A 17,174-nucleotide genomic window follows, 5' to 3' on the forward strand; every position below is an offset into this window, starting at 1 on the left:
CACCCTGAGAAAGAGGACAGATGCTATGGGACGTCCTGGGGCCGGAACCTGGTCTCTCACCTCCTCTGTGGCCGGGGCTTTCCCAGCTGCGCAGCCCAGGGCAGCTCCTGCAGCTGCAGCTGCCTCCTCCTTTCACAGCTCTTCTCTCTCATCTGGGCTCCACACACAATTATGTGCTATTCTCCTGTGCTGTGACCCCATCGGTGCGTATCCTTTCCTGCTCTTCACATTCTTTTGGTGTGTGCTGTTCTTCCCCACTTCCCCTCTGTGTCTGTGGTCTGCTTCTGGCCATGAATGCCACCTCGTACAGCCACGCTCACGTGCCCAATCACCCCCATTTCCACTCACGTACTTTTGAGGAGAGAGACCTCCAGGATCCTCTCCTGATTTCTATGGGGGAATGGAAGAGGAAGGGAAGGCAGATAACTTAGGTACAGCTGTCACACACGGGGAACTGCTGTGTGACATCGGGCCGCATTCACAGCACTAATCCTCCTCTCTGTGCCACTGAGGCCACTTCTCTGTGCCGCGCGCTCTGCTGATGCCAGAGGAGTACGGCTGTATTTCCACTGGAAATGGCGGGGAAAGGAAACGGCCCGAGTGACACAAGTGGAGCTGCAGACAGGACAGACCCGCGGCCCAGAGGAGGGAGGTGGCGCTCGCACTGCCCGGGCTGTCCGCGCAGCACGATCTGCGCTGCAGGGCCGGGCCGGGGAGCGATGACAGAGCGGCCACGTGAGCTCGTCCCCGGACCCGCCGCGTTTCGCCCCGTTGCTGGATGCTGCGCTGCCCCGGGTTCGCTGCGCGGCGCTCGGTCGCCCCCTCCCGGCCGTTGCTCCGCTCTTCTGTCGCGGTTCGGAAAGAGCCGTTTTCCTCGCAGCGCATCCGGAAGCGCCGCACTTCGGTGACCGGGGGACGGATCGTGCAGCCCGAGGGCGTTTGTTCCGCTGCAGCTTCGTTCCCGTGTCCGCAGCGAACAGCCCGGCTCGGGAACCCCCCGCTCCGGTCCGACTGCTGGTCATGTGACCAAGTCTGTTCCCACAAAGGTCAAAGGTCACCGTCTGCTTTTCATTTCCGTGATTTCTCCCGGTTTGTTTCGCACCGAACAAACGGACCCGCCCGCGGCGCCGCCCCCCGAGCAGCCCCGGCTGCTGAGCCCAAGGGCCGCCGCTGTCAGCGGGATCCACTGCCGTAGCGGTGCTGAAGCAGCAGCGCAGCCGGGAGCAGCGGGATGGAGCAGCGGGGAAATGCTGCGGGAACAAAGAAACAAACAACCACCAGCGCAGCACGAAGCCGGCCGCGTTCTGACACGGGCTCAGAAGCGGAGCTCGCCGCGCTCAGCCCCGTCCCCGCCGGCAGCGCCTGCGCCAAGAGCCGCCCTGAGAGCGGCGCTCCCGAGGCGGGAACGGAACGGCGGCACAAGGGGAAGCGGAGCCGGCCGGGCCGCGCGGGGCGGCGCCGTTTCCGGTCAGGCTGGAAGCGCCGTTTCCGGTCAGGCTGGAAGCGCCGCTCCCGCGCTGCGGGGATTCGAACCGGACCCCGCCCCATCGTGCCGGTGGGCGGAACTTGCCTCTCATTGGCTGCGGGGAGCACGCAGCGCGCTCCTATTGGTTGGAGCGCGGCGATTTGGGAGGCGGGGAGAGGGAAGAGGTTTCAAAAGGCGACGGGAGCGACCGCCATCTTGTGTGGGAGACGGGGACGCGGCGGAGCGGCGCGATTTGCTGCGCGGCGGTTCGGGAAAGGGACGGCAGCGAGCGGCGAGGTCGGTGCGGAAGGGCCTGCGCGTGTGTCTGCGGCCGCGGGCGGACGGCACGGACAGAAGTCGGTAAGGGCGGGGCGCTGTGGAACGGCCCGTGCCGCCATGTTGTGCTCGTGACGCCGCGCCATTGTTGGGATCGGGGCGGAGGGGGGAGCGCGGCCCGGAGCGGGCGGGGCGGAGTAAGAGCTGCCGGGAATGACGGCGACGGACGGGCCGGCAGGTGGAGAACAGCGCGGGGCGGCGGGAGCTGGCGGTGCGATGGGCCGGAGCTGGCGGTGCGATGGGCCGGAGCTGGGCCCGCTGCTGGGCGCTACGTGCCGTCGGGGGGCTCCTCCCCTCGGGTTCCTCCCCGGGCGCTTCCCGTTGAATTTGACTTTTTTCCACGTGAGAACCACGATGAGGTTCTTGTTCGTCTCTCCCTAATTAAAGTGCTGACTGGAGAAGGGTGTCAGCAGCACGGTGCAAATGCTGTTCTCTGTGGAATGCTAAGTATGACAGTAAGGTTAATGGAAATAGAACTATACTGCCAGGCTTGTCCATCTTCAGCTTTAACAACCGAGAGAGACACAGCTGACTGCTAGTTCTGTGAATTCCATCTTTTGATGATGTTTTTTTGTAGCTCCAGACCTGAAAGGTAAAACGGCTGTTCCCCATGCCTGACTTCTGACTCTCTTTCATGCAGCTGTGACTTCTCCCCTTGGAGTTCAGTGCCGAGAATCTGATGTTGGGTTCGGCTGCCTGGCTGAATACAGCGGATCGGCCCATGAAAACCTCTGTTCCCAGCCAAAGGAAGGAGTCCAGTGAAAGGCAGCACTTACTCTTTCAGGCTTGGAAGCAAGAAAGGGGGCAAGGATTGGAGAGTGTGGAATCAGAGAAGACTACTGAAAGGTACATGAGATGTGCAGGGAATAGGATGATTGCAGGAGACTCGGCATGAAGGTGCCAAATACGTGATAGCATCTTGCTTTTCTTTCAGAGATCCAGTTACAAACGGCTGCTTCACACTTGAATGTGTTTTCAGTTCAGTTGTGGTTTTTAATTTGTATTCCACAGGTGTGCTCGTGTCTGCCTCTGTGTGCTGCTCCCTCATCTCCTTGCAGAAAAATCTGTTTTGGAACGTAGACCTCATGCCTGCATTGCCTTCATTCACTGTGCAACTACTTAGGAATATCAGGAGTTAAAAGTAGTATTTTAGTAGTATGGCTGTGCAGAGGACCAGCTTTTTCATAAATAGGTAGACAAAGCTGTGTATTGATAAAGGTCTACAAACATGGAGGACTGGTCTATATCCAGTTCCTGAAGGATGGATCAATGCATGATGACCAGCAGGTCAGCCATCAGCAGCAGAATTGTTAAGACAAGCCATTGTAGAGTGAGTATCTTCCACTAGGAAGATACAGTGCACTGTTGTTCAGTTTTCCTGGGTTTAAAAAGAAAAATGCAAACTTTTCCCTTTCTTTACAGGTGACATTTAACTTGAAAATGGGTGGTGGAGAGAGGTTCAACGTTCCAGTTCCCCAGTCTAGAAATATTACCAAGAACCATCAACAACTTAAAAACAGGCAGAAGAATAAAGACCAGAATTCACAGATGAAGAAAACCTGTATGAAGAAAGAAAGAGGACATGGATGCAACTCCTTGTCTGGTGCATGGCAGGCCATGCAGAAGGCAGGAAAGAACAACATTCATTTCCCCTGTAATCAAAATTGGAGTCCTGATTTACCAAACCGTAACCTATTTTTCTCACCTCAAACCAATCAGAACTATGCTGGAGCAAAGTTTAGTGAACCACCCTCACCAAGTGTTCTTCCTAAGCCACCTAGCCACTGGGTGCCTGTTTCTTTTAAACCTTCTGATAAAGAAATAATGACATTTCAGCTTAAAACATTGCTTAAAGTCCAGGCTTGAGATGGAACTTTAAATGATAAGAGATTTATCAATTAGTTATTCGAATTTACAGGCTCCAACTTTGAGAATAGCTATTCAGAAGTGCAGATGCACGGGTAACAGGACTAAATGTTCTTCCTGCATGTAGTTGGAAGAGAAGGAGGCAGGTAGGGATACTTACATTCCCAGTGTTTTACCTCAAAAGTTGTGTGCTTCGTAGATTTTGCTGTTACATAGGGAGTCTCCCAAAAATTAATTTGATTAAATCGTAGGCTGTCACTGTAAGTAAATGGGACTGTCCCTAAAAATTGGAATTGAGTCCTTTTTGTTAATGGCATTGGGAGACCAACTTTTACTGAAGTTAATGGAGCATTAACTGGAAAAAACAAACACACTGCAAGCTTTAGTCAGGTGCTCTGCCTTTTCACCTTGTATCAGATTTTCTAGTTAAAACTTCTGAGCAGCAATTCCTAGCAGAGTTCTTGCTAGTGAAAATGCAAAGAGGATTTGTCTTTTTTCATACCTGTGAGATTTGACACTCGAGCTTGTGACTAAAATTTAGTTTTAAGAAACATCTCTACATGTTCTTGAAAAAAGGTGGAAGAACACATTAAAGAAGTCTGTATCTCAGTCTCTCTGCAGCTCCAGCAGTATTTCATTGCAACCTCAACAAGTTAGACTGCCAGTTAATGGCACACTTTGCATTGCCAGGTGACTGCCAGAAAGATCTTCCCAAAATTCTTTGTATTCTGACGCACTGATTAAGTTCTAAATTCTTCTTTTGTTTTGTATCATTTTGTAATTGTGAGGAAGCTGGAGTGGTTACTTAGAACAACTTTAAATTGGTTACTCTACAATTATTCTAAATGACAGTATCTTACATAGGTATATAGTGTTTTCATAGGGAAAAGAGAGCCATGTAAATAAGAGTAATACTTTGTAGCATATGTAAATTTATGCTGGGCTTTCCTGCATAGAGATATTTTTAGAATAAAAGTGGTAAATGTAAGGTGGCCATGCTGAGTACGTGGCCTGATCTAAAAAGGAAAATAGTTATTTTGTTAAACACAAAAGGACATTTATAGCCGTAGCCTTGGACTTAATATACAGTGAACGTGTACATTTCTGTGGTCATGGGATCATTTTTAAAATAAATGCAGTGCAAAAGATAATTATTTAGAATTTTGTAGTAAAATCTTAAAGAGTGCTTAAGTTTAAGATACTTTTGCTCTGGATGTCGTGCTGATTATCATCTTGGGTGTCTCACAACACAAAGGATAGAGTCTGATGACACTGAAGTATTGTCAAAATGTTTGTTTCTAAAATGAATCAATGCTACGTTTTATCCCAGTATTTACTACAATTTGTGAAGCTCAGCGATTGGGGCAGTTGTCAACATGTTGATTTCTGTGCTGTCACAGTTCAGCTGATCCTGTAGCATAAACACAGCGGAACTGTAATAATTAGTCTGAAGTTATGCAAAAATCCAGTAACTGAAAAAGTTGAGAGGGAATTTTGCCGATTTATGGAATGTGACTTAAAATGTTTTTTTCTGTGCATTCAAATGCAGTGGCAGCTGGTTGAATGCTTACAGATGTTATTCAAAATGTGATGGAATTGGCTCTTTAAACTCAAGTCTCTCTGATCTGGACTTTTCCCAGTGTAAGAGCTGTACCCCAGTTATAATTGTGTATACTCTTCAAATTGTCATTTACTACATGTGTGCAAATTGGAAGTGAAAAAAAAAATAAACTAAACTTCCCCTTCCTCCCCTCCCCCCAGATGTTTTATTTTAAGGTAGTAGTGAAAAGTGGGATGGCATCCTTTGTATGGAGTTCTATAAAGTACTGACATTTTCAAATACCTCAAATTAACTTAGCAAATGCTGCCATTCATATGTATGTTCTTTATGTCTCTTGAGGCTACAAATGTCAGAGGAACATGGAAGTTACTTAACTGTTAAGTTTGGTTTTTTTGAATGGTAGCCTCCTCATTCATGTCTCGTCAGTGATTTATGAACACAGAGCTCAAGAACTAATTCCAGTGGAATTAAGAAAAACTTCACCACTTGTTAAAGGGCTGTCAGGCTGTGCTCCAGAAAGCTGGGCTCACAAGACAGCTTAGTCTGAGCAGATGCAGCTCAGGTTTAGCTGAGTAGAGCTGCGCTCATGCTTTCTGCTACCTCTCATAAGTGGCTGGCTCAGGTGCTCTGAGCTAGAGGGGAAACATCCTTAATTATTTCAGTGCTTGGTGAGCAATTTGCAACAGACTACAGCTGTATTAATTAAGTCAGAAGGTGCTCTCAAGTTATAGTCAAAACTTGTACATTTTATTCCCAATTCACAGGGTTATTTGCACAGATGGAACACAAAACTCAAGAAGAAAGGATGTGTATGAATAAAACATTAGCATCTTTTGATCAAACACACTACAGGGTACATAATTTTCCCTTCCTATTATAGTCTCATCAGTAAGAGCATCTCTAGACAATTATTATAGCAATGGACTACAGACTTTTTAAGCATGTTACAAGATAAATGGAGAAAAACAGCAAATATTAATGGGTGATTATGTCCTAAAAATGTGTAAATTTTTTCCTTTGTACTTCAAACAATAATCTGCAACATTCCTGCCAAAAACCATACAGCAGTGCTGCAGCATATATCAACCCAGTTGGCCTCTGAATATACTCCAAGCTGTTACCCCAGGCTAAACATTAAGGAAAAAAAAAAAGCTCTTCTCAAGAGCAGAGTTGAAAATAACATTTAAATTGAAAATTTCCACTTTGAAGAAAGCCATTATACTGCACATTCAAACATATTTAAGACATAGGAAGGATAACATTTAGCTTTCAGAGACCAGTCTGCCATAGTCCCTAGTTTAAACACCCAGCTACTTAACCACTAAGATTTTTAATTATCAGTCGGGTGCATGGACTTTTAGTGAAAAAGAAGTTCCAATAGAGCCTTCTATTACTGCTGAGATAAATCAATATTCTGCAAATGTTTTGGAGCACAGCCATTACTTTCAGCAGAATTTTACATACTACTTCAATTCTACAAATTTTGCAGGAATGACAAAATCTAGTTTACCACAGAGAAACATAATTCCCACCATTCTCGAGACTCCAAAAGAAAGATGCTTATACATGATCTTTTGTAGCCTGCATGTTCTTGCATTCCAGCTGTGCATAACCTGCAGGTAGCTTGCATGAGACAGGCTACTGTGTGTTTTTTTTGAGCAGGAATAGGATGCCTGCATCAAGGAAGGGAGATGTTATCTAGATGGGCTGTGGCTTGACTTGCATGAATGCGTAAACATTCCCTGCCCTTTTGGCCACATCCTGCTAACTCGTCCCCAACTGAAAGGCCCACAGAACAGCTTCTTCACAATTTTTCCATGGGAGCAAGAACTAGGACAACATCTTTATTCATGCACTCTTGAAACATCGTGGGTTTGTGTTCGGCTTTTCTGGCTTGTTCATATACACAAGTCAAGTCAAAGTTTAGTCCTACCTCTGGGAGAGAAAGAAAGAACCATCAGAACTGTCAGATACTACATTATACTTGCAATGAATTGGATTTTCAAAACAAAAAAAATTAAACTGTGCTATATACAAATGTTGAGGCACACAATACAAGGACATGCTGACACAATAATTAAGGTATGTCACTATCACTCTTTCAACACAAATTAGAAACAGCCTGGACTACAAAGATGTTCTCCCTCCCTGAAGTTGTAGCTGTAGTTCTGGCTGGGCTAATGTGAGCTTTAGGTACAGCAATCCTCTGCAGGCTGCTGATTAAAACATAACCGCACGCTCCCAAGAGAACAGTGTACCACTTAAGCAGAATTTTAGTTCTGAAGAGCATATTCATTTATAGAAGCTTAAGAAGTGTGTTTTCTGCTGTTGCAAGCCATTTCTATGCACAACTACAATATTCACAGCTCAGTGACTGTTAAAGCCCACTCTTACACTTCCTAAGCATTCAAGTGATTCTCAGAATAGTTTTTATTCAGTGGTTGACAAAGGACCAGTTGTATGTACCACAGGCGCCAGCAGGCAGTGGGAATTCTAAGCATCAATGTTGCTACAGAACCACTGCTGGCATTTCTTTAATATAACAAATGTAAAACAATGAGCCATTGCAAGAAATTTGGTTATATGCGAATCTTCAGTCACTGATTTTCAGTCATTCATAACCTGACTAATATCTGAATTAAAACCATAGGGGTGTCTGTCCAGTAATAATGAGAGTTAACCGAAATGTCAATATATTAGACTAAAATGTACGCTTATCATTCTTATTTCATCTAGTACCCCTTTAAAAATAGAAAACGAAATTTATTCAGGCAACAAATGATAAATTGCTGACTTTACTGAAATACTATAGTAAGGATTTTACTCCGTAAGGGATGCACAGCTCTATTCCTAGCCATGCCTTGGAGTCAAATTCTAAAGCTACAATAATTCCAGTGGATCAGTATTTCCTTCATTTTTTTTTATTACAGCATGTTTGCTAAATTTACAGCAAGCAGAAAATAAGCTGGGTCTTTAGTTATTTTGATCAAAACATTGATGTTTTAAAGGTAGTACACAATATTTGTTAAAAAGAACATATAAAAATACCTTTTTAGAAGCCTCTATAAGAAAGGAAATACAAAGTTTAATCCCACAACTTTCCTCTGCTAGAGCTGCACACTACGGCTACAGTTTTAAATAGACTTTATGCTGTTTTTAAACTATACATCCAGGAAAGTCTACAAAACTAAAGGAACGTGCATATAAATGATTGCATAGCAGAACATGAACATTAACTGCAAACAGTAAAGAAAATAGTTAGAAATACTACCAGACGTACTAAGGTTCCTAGAATCAATCCCCTAAGCACGTTCTGCCACTAACATTTAAAAGCCATTTGCATTTCTTGAAAGGCCCTGCTGAAAACACTGAAACCAAACCCCAAAACATTTCTCTAAAAATCATCTTTTTGAAATCTGTGTCTTCATACACTGCTACACGAGCACCAGGTGTTTGATGCTGGCTTTTTGAGATAAAGGAAAAATAAAACAATGCCAAAAGCCATTTTCATAACAAAATATCTTGTCTTCTTCTAGAGAAATACTGTTAAGATTACACACTGGTTTTGTTATTTTTCACATTCAATTTACTAAATGTACTGTATTAGTGAAACTAAATAACTAGAGATGCAGCTCTTGTTCATATCCAACTTTAAACGCTTGTTCTTAAGTAAAATGAAATTTTGTAACTAAACCACTATCCATTCAGAGGAAGAAGTGATTCAGACTTGCTTGTCTAAACACCTTTCAGTGTATAAAAGCAAGCCTTTTTTTTACTCAAGAGAGTTGGCTGCAGTTTTATACCTATGAATACACCAACTAACCACAGGAGTCATTGGCATAAAAGTTGAGTTCTTATATACTGTACACACACAACTCGAAACAATCTACTTGTATCTAACAGCAGAAAAACTAAGCAATTTCATGGTTAACTGCTCACTAAAATGTAGAATAGATACAAAAACTGCGTAAAATGTACACACAACCTAGTATTTAGTTGCTCTGTCATTTTCTGGAATCTGAATTTAATTTTCCATTTCAAGGTGTCCCCTCCCCCCTCACACGTTTAGTATTAGCAGCCAGGCCAAGAGCAGTGAGGCCTCTTTCCTGACAAGTCACAACACTGCACAACCTCTGACTGAGCTTCCAAGCCCAACCGTCTCTGTGCAGTAACTGCAGCAGCACCATCTCTCCAGATGGCAGAGAAATTTCAAAAACCTCTCTCCACAGAGCTCCATTTACCAACCTACTTGTCACTGGGCATGGCAAATACAGAAACCTGCCTTTGAACAACGGAAACATTAAAATTACCAGTCTGCATTTCACAGCAGTCAGTGTTGCACTACAGCTGTCCAGTTTTCCATTTTACCACATTTAGCATTAGAGAACACGTTAAACAGCTGGTTTAACTGTTCAGTACAAACTGGTATCAATTGCTATGGGCACGACATTTTCAACAGGACAATGTTGCAAATTACGACCAATCAAGTCATCACCAATATCTAAGCATTAAAAATGCAAATCTTTACAAAAATATACATTGAGACACCACAATCAATTCAGTAGCTGCCCATAACATGTAACCAAGAGAACATTCTCTCTCTCTCTCCCTCTGTTTCAGTGGCTGCTCCACACTGTTTTAAATTTTAACCATTGTCTGCTACAGGGAAAACTGACAAAGAAAAGATTTTTTTAGCACTGTTGCAACATCATATTCCTGATAATTTAAGTAAACTGAACTGTGTGTAAATGAATCTTACATGCCTAAAGCCAACATGGATTCACTATTAGTGGCCACTGGACTTGGGACTAGTCCAAGACCTTGATCTGGATTTTGACCTAGATCTAGAAAGTGATCTTGACTGTGATTTGGATCTAGCTGGTTCTTTTTTTCTCGACTCCTTTTCATATCTTGAGCTGGACTTATAGTGTGTTTTAGAATCTGTTTTAGAAGTGCCTCTAGATTTGGTGTGAGATGCAGACCTAGACCGTGATTTAGCCTTCATTTCTTTCTTGGGCTGTGACTTGGATCGTGATCTTGAATTGGACTTAGATCTTGAAAAAGATCGATTGCGGTGTTTGAACCTATCAGAATAAAGGGGAGAGAGGAGATTTGAATGTAAAAACACTATTCTTAGACATCTAAGTACATTAAAAATTGTATACCATTTTTGCAGGAGAAACTTTTTTTAAACCTACAGTTAGGGAATACAGTGATCTAGTTTTTAATGTAAAAAATGTAAAAATTGTTTTACCTATCATTGTCCGAATGGCTTCTGCTACGACGAGGTCTTCCAGTAGGTCTACTGCTAGAAAGGTACATCAGAAAAAGTAAACGGTGACAAATACCCATGTATGTATACAAGTGATCAATAGTTTTTAAAAAAAACAACAAACACATGCATATGCTTTTTAGTTATCCTTTGATGAACCACAAAATCATTTCACTCAGTGTCTGATTTGATGCAGCATGCAAGCATGTAACTTCCACAAGATATTTCAAAAAAAGAAATAATTAAGAATTTTGAATTTAAGTAGCCAGTGCGGTGGTTTTGCTCCAAGAGACTGCTGTGTTGTTGAAGCACTACACTTACTTTCTGGGACTATATGATCTTCTATAGCTGTAATCAAAAGAGCGACTTCTAGACCGTCTCCTTTCATAACTCCGACTTCGAGATCGCCTGTATCTGTCATAATCATCGTAACGAGAAGAACTGTACAGGTTTCTCCCCTCCTTGGCTTTCATTTGATTTGGTGCTGGGAAAAAAAAAAGCAATATCTAACATATAAAGTTTTTTAAAAAGTACCCTACCTTCCTCTTAGTGATAGCACTGCTGCTATCCATGAACTTGACATTTAGTAGAAGACCTAGTAGTGATTCACTTATGAAAAGGACAGGAAAAAAGAAACAGGAGAGATTCCAGTAAGCCACTTGCATTTTGCTGCTTTAAATGCTGGACAAAAGCATTGTTGCCTTGTGAGTAATACCAATCCAGAAAGAAAGCAAACAAACCCAAAAAACAACCCCCACACCACCAAAACAACTCAAAGGAAGACAGAAAAAAACATCACAAGCAGTAACTACACTGGAATGCTTCAGAGAGCCAGGAACACAGAATTGGTTCTGTAATGCGATTGCAGGCTGCCTGAAGAACTGAACCTGTAAGACATCCCAGCTGTGCTGAATTTACCTAAGAAACAGCAGCTAACAGTGCATTAATTAAACACAGTACCATGCGTTAAACCTGATCCATAGTCTTAATTATTAAAAGTCAGCTTATACAGAAGCTGCAGTGGATGTTGCCACGCAGAGTAGTTTGATCCTACAAGTATCCCTCTCTCCTATATAACAGTGCACATTCACTCTGTAACTTTAATATTAGATTAGATAGAATGAACAAAATTAGAAGTTTTACGTTTAACAAAAAAAAAAAAAAAAAAAAAAAAAAAGCACAGCTCTTTCTTTTGTATTAAATCCCATTTTCGTTCAAATGCAGAGGCCACAGTCCAGGGATTTTAAATGTATCATGCTGTACAGACCACCACCTGCATTAACAGCTACCATCTTCATGAATTAACTGCTCCCACTGACAACACTAAAGTAGATTAATTTTTTTTGTTCAGAAACTTAGAAGAAATCTCAATGTTTACATACAGGACAGATGCTTGTTGTGCAGAGTATATCATTTCCAGAGAGTCCAGGAGAAGTCAAATGTGCATTTTTCAAGGGCTACTTTGATAGTTTTAATTGAAAAATCTTTAAAACACTTTTATTGACAAGCTGCACGTGAATATTATAATTCTGTTCTATTCAAACAGGCAGGCATGTCTTGTACTCCTCAAAAGCATCTTTTCTTTAATATATATCTGTATCTACTTATATATTGAGAATTCATTCATGAGTAGCACACAGAAAATCCCTAACAGCCATTTTTTCAGCAAACAAGACTTTTTCCAAGATGAAAAAAGATGCCTTGGAATTGATTTTCCTGAAACCAAATGAAAATGAAGATGTTACCTCGATCCTGGAAACTGGACCACACTGGGAAATGTCAACAAAGAATCAAGAACACACTTCAGCACAATATAAACATTGCAGTGCATTAAAACTGGGTTATTCATTTTGACAGGCAATTTTTGAAATGTTTGAGAGTGTGTTCCTGAAAAAAAAAAAAAGGCTGGACAGCCACACAGTGAGTTAAGAACATTCAGCTAGTAGCAAGAATTAGATTGTAGGCACTGTTACACTTAGCTAGCTGTTTTTAATTAGCCAGAATACATTAATAACATGTTTTCAATCCCAACCATCCTTCGATAAAAGGAAACAAACCACAACCACGTACTATTTGTATATCAGTAATAATGTACCACAATACTTCATAACAGGTGCAGTGTCACCCAGCACTGATGGCTTAAGTCACACCCATGGAGCACTTACTCTTCCGATCGCCCTGTGCAAACTGGATTTCTATCTGCCGACCACAGATCCACTTTCGGTCCAAATTATGGAGAGCATCTTCTGCATCGCGGACATCTTCAAATGTGGGGAGTGTTAAGGTACTTGAGAGCGTGAGTCATTTACAGATTTGGTATTGAAAAGAAAGCAGTTATTTTCTAGCCTTACAGTCCATTATTTCTGGATGTTTTGGTCACACTAGCATGTACTGCAGGTTTTTGTTTTTTGTTTGTTTTTTAAATTAATCACCAATTATTTGAGACTCCTTATAATAAAACTAAAAACTCACAACACAGCCATGGACTTACCAATTAGCAAGCAACTGCTATGCAATACCCCAATGTTCTTCTTCTTCCACTTTTAAGGAAGAAAACTGCACCCTTTTCAAAAATGCATTATTTGCTAACGGTGATTCAACTCTGCATTACACTCACTTTACTAAAAAGCAATCTTAGTTCTCAAGTTGCTAGGCACACAAACAATAGAAATCAATATTTGTCTATTAATTATAAAATTGGGATGAAGCTTTCTGTTTTATCCCCCGGTTGTTTAAAGTTTAAATAATGTAATGCCAAGGACATATATACAGACCTTCAACAGCCTGAGATAAAGGCATACACTAAAACCCCTGCACTACCAATGTTCAGGAACAGAATAATTACTAATTTTTATCTGTGGGATTGATTGCTGCTTTAACTCACACACCTTCCAGCTATGGGGCAAAGAGCCAGTTGCCTTTCTTCTCACATTAATTCAGTTCAGCAGCAGCAGCATCTATGCAGAAAATAAACTATCAAGTAGTAGGTATAAGTATCTCCATTACCAAAGAATGAATGCACTTTCATTCCAGACCACAGTTATGACAGCACTCACAATGTAACAGGTTTTGTCAATGGACTAAACCAGCATCATTCATCAAATTACTGCTCACATGACAAACAGAAGAAAAACTGTTATTCTGTAGGATACATCAGGTATGACTCCTTTAAGCTTGGCCACCATTCAACTTCATCTTGACCTTTAACTCTTTAAGGGCTTGTCAGAAGGACTTGTCATGAGATGCTTGGCCAAAAATGACAGATGGCTTTATCTTTTACTTTGCAAAACAACCTTTTCCCCCTTTTGTAGATAAAGCGAAGCTTTGTCTCCCATTATGGCTTGTCCTTCTTCCAGCTTTTCTTTATTTTTTCTTTTCCCAAACTGTCCCTTCTCTTCAAGCCTGATTCTTAAGAGGTCTTTGGCTTGTCTACTTGCCTCAATTGTTGAACTCTACTCTAAAGGTTCTTTCATGCTTTCTCTTTGGGGTCGCCATTACTGTACAGCTTTACATTCTGAGGCAACAACAGAGGACAGTAAATTAGGGGACAATATTAAAGAAAGTTCACCTCATTTTTTATACAATCTGCTTTTGATCAAGTGATTCCAGTTCCCATTTGTTAAATTAACAATAAAAACTAGCCACAGTTTGCTAAGCGCAAGTTTACTTACGTACTAGTTATAATAGCAACCTGGTAGACAATTCTGAGTCAGCGATAAATTTTCAATTCAATCACATAATATTAATTCCAGTGACATAAGAAAGTTTATATATTACTGGGCTTGATTTAAGTTTTGCAAAAAGGCAAAGAAAAGTTAATCTTAGAAAATAGCAAGACACATATACGACACATCAGATACAACACAAAAGTAAACCGCTTTTTCATTTAGATATGTTACCTCTTACACAAACTTGAATTTCAAACTTCAACACCCCTCACTAATCAGCCATCTGAAGAAAGGATATTGAACATAAGCAAATCCTCTGGGACGACGAGTGTAGAAGTCAAGTGGAACGTATACATCAACTATAGGCCCATAACGACCAAACTCACGGCGCAAGTCTTCAGACCTAGAATACCACAAACATCTTACATGTTTTCTCACTATATGAGGCATTTTATATATATATTTAGATATAGATATATCTACAATCACTCATCTTTTTGGATGGTAGAAGATGCATGTAGCAAAATAATTTTGGAGGAAGTGTATGAGCTGTTCATTGCTCAAGCAAAGCGCCAGGCTTCCCAAGAACACCGCCAAGGTTCAGGATGCTTAGGATAACCTCGGTGTTTTAAAACCAGTGCTCAATACAGCAACGTAAGTGTAAACAGAGACGAGAAGTGACACATAGTAGCCAAGCCAATTCAATGCAAAGGTGGGCAGAAAATGGAGAAAAAAAAAAAAGGAATCTAACAATTATCATCATATTAACCATTAATATTGATTCTACAAAGTGTAAATGTGAACTATAATGTCCAAAGGAAAAGCACAAGAACAATTTCGTCACCCATAATGACTTCTACAGAATAATCAATACTTACAGCCACATCAAAGAACAAAAGCGGAGTGAGAAACCATTCATGCCCTTAGGACAGCTGTTCCAAAGATGTGGCTTTAGAGCAGAACACAGAACTGTTCAACAGATTTGTGACAACACTTGAAGTAAGTGCCATCTCCTCAACAGAGGAACTTCTCTACATTTATTTTCTGGTGTCATTTTAGGACAACAGTGAAACATTCATGTCACATAAACACAATACTACATCAAAGAGTCACTGATGCTTATTCCTCTTTCTCATTTGTTGGAAAAACATCTACAATGTATATTATCAGTGACAGTAGACGGCAATTATAACAACCAGCTTCAAGGTCTCACACACAATGGAACTATGTCTAACAGGAACATTCCATGTAACTGTAAGTTTATGCTGAAAGCTTAAAAGGGAGCATTGTCAGTTAAAAAAATAAAGGTTGAAAATAAGCCATCTTCCATGACTTCTAGAAGAAAATGATCTGCAGGTAAAGAAGAAAGAAAACCTGTGCAAGAAGTATTGCTTTTAATTTGAAGCTACTTACATTCTTTATGGTAATAAGGTTCCTAATTCATTCAGCCATGCCTACGCCACTGTTTACTGAACACCTTTTGTGCAGCCATTCGGGCAGCACGTCTGAGAGCTCAGGCTTGTGATTTACGCAGCCAGAACTCGCAGCGACTGCCATACCAACCCCAGCATCGCCAACACAGCAACTGCTATGCTGCACAAGTGGAACGTAGAACACAAATACTCCGACAGACACGTGCAACAGATTTTAGTTCTTTCGTCTCACTGCGAAAGTCTCCCCGTTAAGCCCCTGCACCTACGTTTAAGTTTTGCTACAACGTAATTATTGCGGAGAAAAGCGTTTTCTTTCTTTCCCCCTCATTGAGCGCCACCGGAGGCCGCAGTCCGTTAACAACCAGTCGAACGCGGAGCGGGCGGCAATTACCGCAGTAACGGAACGAACCGCGCGGCATTACGGGGACGCCCACAAGGAAGGCACCGCCGCGCCTTCGGGCAGCAGCGCCGATTTATTCCCAGGCTCTAAAGCCCGTCGGCCGGCAGACCCCCCCCCCCCCCCCCGCATCCCCGGACAGCGGCGCTCCGCGGGGCGGCCGAGCTTTGTTCTCAGGACGGCGCTGGGAAGCGATCCCCGCGGGGCGGAGGAGGGGAGGGCGGCGCCGCGGGGAGGGCGCGGGCCGCGGGAAAGGGGGTGGGCGGTCCGGCCTCGCGCGGCCTAGCGAGCCCGCGAAAGCCTGCGCAGCCCCCGCGCCGCGCCGGCGCCTACTCCGACTCACCGGGTGTCGTCGGCCACGTTCCGCACGAACAGAGAGGTGTTGGGAGGGCGCAGGTAGCGCGACATGACGGCGACGGCGGCGCGAGGGGCGGCGAGCGGCGGGGCCCGGGCGCGGCGGGAGCCGAGGCTGAGGCGACCCTCCGAGCAGCACGCAGCGCCACCGCCGCCCGCCCGCCACCTCTCGCGAGACTTCCCGCGGGGCTTCCGGCGAGAGTTCCGCGCGAAGAGGACCGCGCGCAGAAAGAACCAACGGGCGCCAAAACCCGCGCAGACCTCACTGCGCGTGCGCCTTCGGCCGCGCCGCGCACTCACGCATGCGCAGAGTGAGACCGCCAGGCGCTCGCAGCCCGAGCGGGAGAGGACCCCTCCCGCTTGGAGCCTCCGCGCATGCGCTCTGCTCGGCTCTGGGAGGGGTTGGCTTTTCCCGCCCGAAGATCGTGAAGCGCGCGAAGCTCTTCGTGCGCTGCTGAAGAGGCTGAGGGGGCTGAGGAGGATGAGGGCGCCGCGCGGGGTCTCTGCGCCGGATCCTTGCGCGGAGGCGAGCGGCTGTTCTTCAGTTAAACTGCGTGTGTGGCGAGAGCAATAAAGCAGGTAGTTCTGTGGTTGATACCAGATGGGCGTTGTGCCGATAAACTGTAGTTCTTTGGCTGCATTCGTTACCTCAGGCACCATGAAGGGCTGCGTTGCGTCCTTTCAGATCCACAGACACAAGGCACGGCCTGCCTCTCCCTGCTTGCCACAGGCTACGTTTGTTAAAGAACATCGAGCCAGGAGAGTGTTAGAGACCAGAGTGAGGTGGGAGTGTGTGACACAAAACATCTGTGACAAGGCAGG

The 17,174-nt window shown here is 43.7% G+C and overlaps 2 protein-coding genes across 6 annotated transcripts; one reads left to right on the forward strand and one right to left on the reverse strand.

Moving 5' to 3' along the window:
* The first annotated feature begins 1,655 nt into the window (after positions 1-1,655).
* Positions 1,656-5,413, forward strand: PNRC2 (proline rich nuclear receptor coactivator 2). Of its 2 annotated transcripts, XR_011905761.1 has the most exons (3): positions 1,656-1,825; positions 2,442-2,647; positions 3,224-5,413. XR_011905761.1 is itself a non-coding variant. In XM_072355473.1 (2 exons), exon 2 carries the CDS (start codon positions 3,242-3,244, stop codon positions 3,665-3,667), a length of 426 nt encoding a protein of 141 aa, XP_072211574.1. In that variant the 5' UTR covers positions 2,510-2,647; positions 3,224-3,241; the 3' UTR covers positions 3,668-5,413. The 2 variants fall into 2 exon arrangements, 1 of the variants encoding a protein (XP_072211574.1); XM_072355473.1 differs by lacking the exon at positions 1,656-1,825 and having other exon boundaries at positions 2,510-2,647.
* A 537-nt stretch (positions 5,414-5,950) lies between these two features.
* SRSF10 (serine and arginine rich splicing factor 10) lies at positions 5,951-16,540 on the reverse strand. Of its 4 annotated transcripts, XM_072355471.1 has the most exons (7): positions 16,342-16,540; positions 14,465-14,571; positions 12,666-12,767; positions 10,822-10,984; positions 10,483-10,536; positions 10,211-10,312; positions 5,956-7,163 (listed from the first exon to the last, which is right to left on the reverse strand). In XM_072355471.1, exons 1-7 carry the CDS (start codon positions 16,404-16,406, stop codon positions 7,145-7,147), a joined length of 612 nt encoding a protein of 203 aa, XP_072211572.1. In that variant the 5' UTR covers positions 16,407-16,540; the 3' UTR covers positions 5,956-7,144. The 4 variants fall into 4 exon arrangements, with proteins under 4 accessions (XP_072211573.1, XP_072211572.1, XP_072211568.1 ...); XM_072355472.1 differs by lacking the exon at positions 10,211-10,312 and having other exon boundaries at positions 5,951-7,163; positions 10,483-10,533; positions 12,666-12,769; positions 14,467-14,571; XM_072355467.1 differs by lacking the exon at positions 5,956-7,163 and having other exon boundaries at positions 8,155-10,312; positions 12,666-12,769; positions 14,467-14,571.
* Positions 16,541-17,174: the final 634 nt, after the last annotated feature.

Source organism: Excalfactoria chinensis, chromosome 22, assembly GCF_039878825.1.
Source record: "Excalfactoria chinensis isolate bCotChi1 chromosome 22, bCotChi1.hap2, whole genome shotgun sequence".
Lineage (NCBI taxonomy): Eukaryota > Metazoa > Chordata > Aves > Galliformes > Phasianidae > Excalfactoria > Excalfactoria chinensis.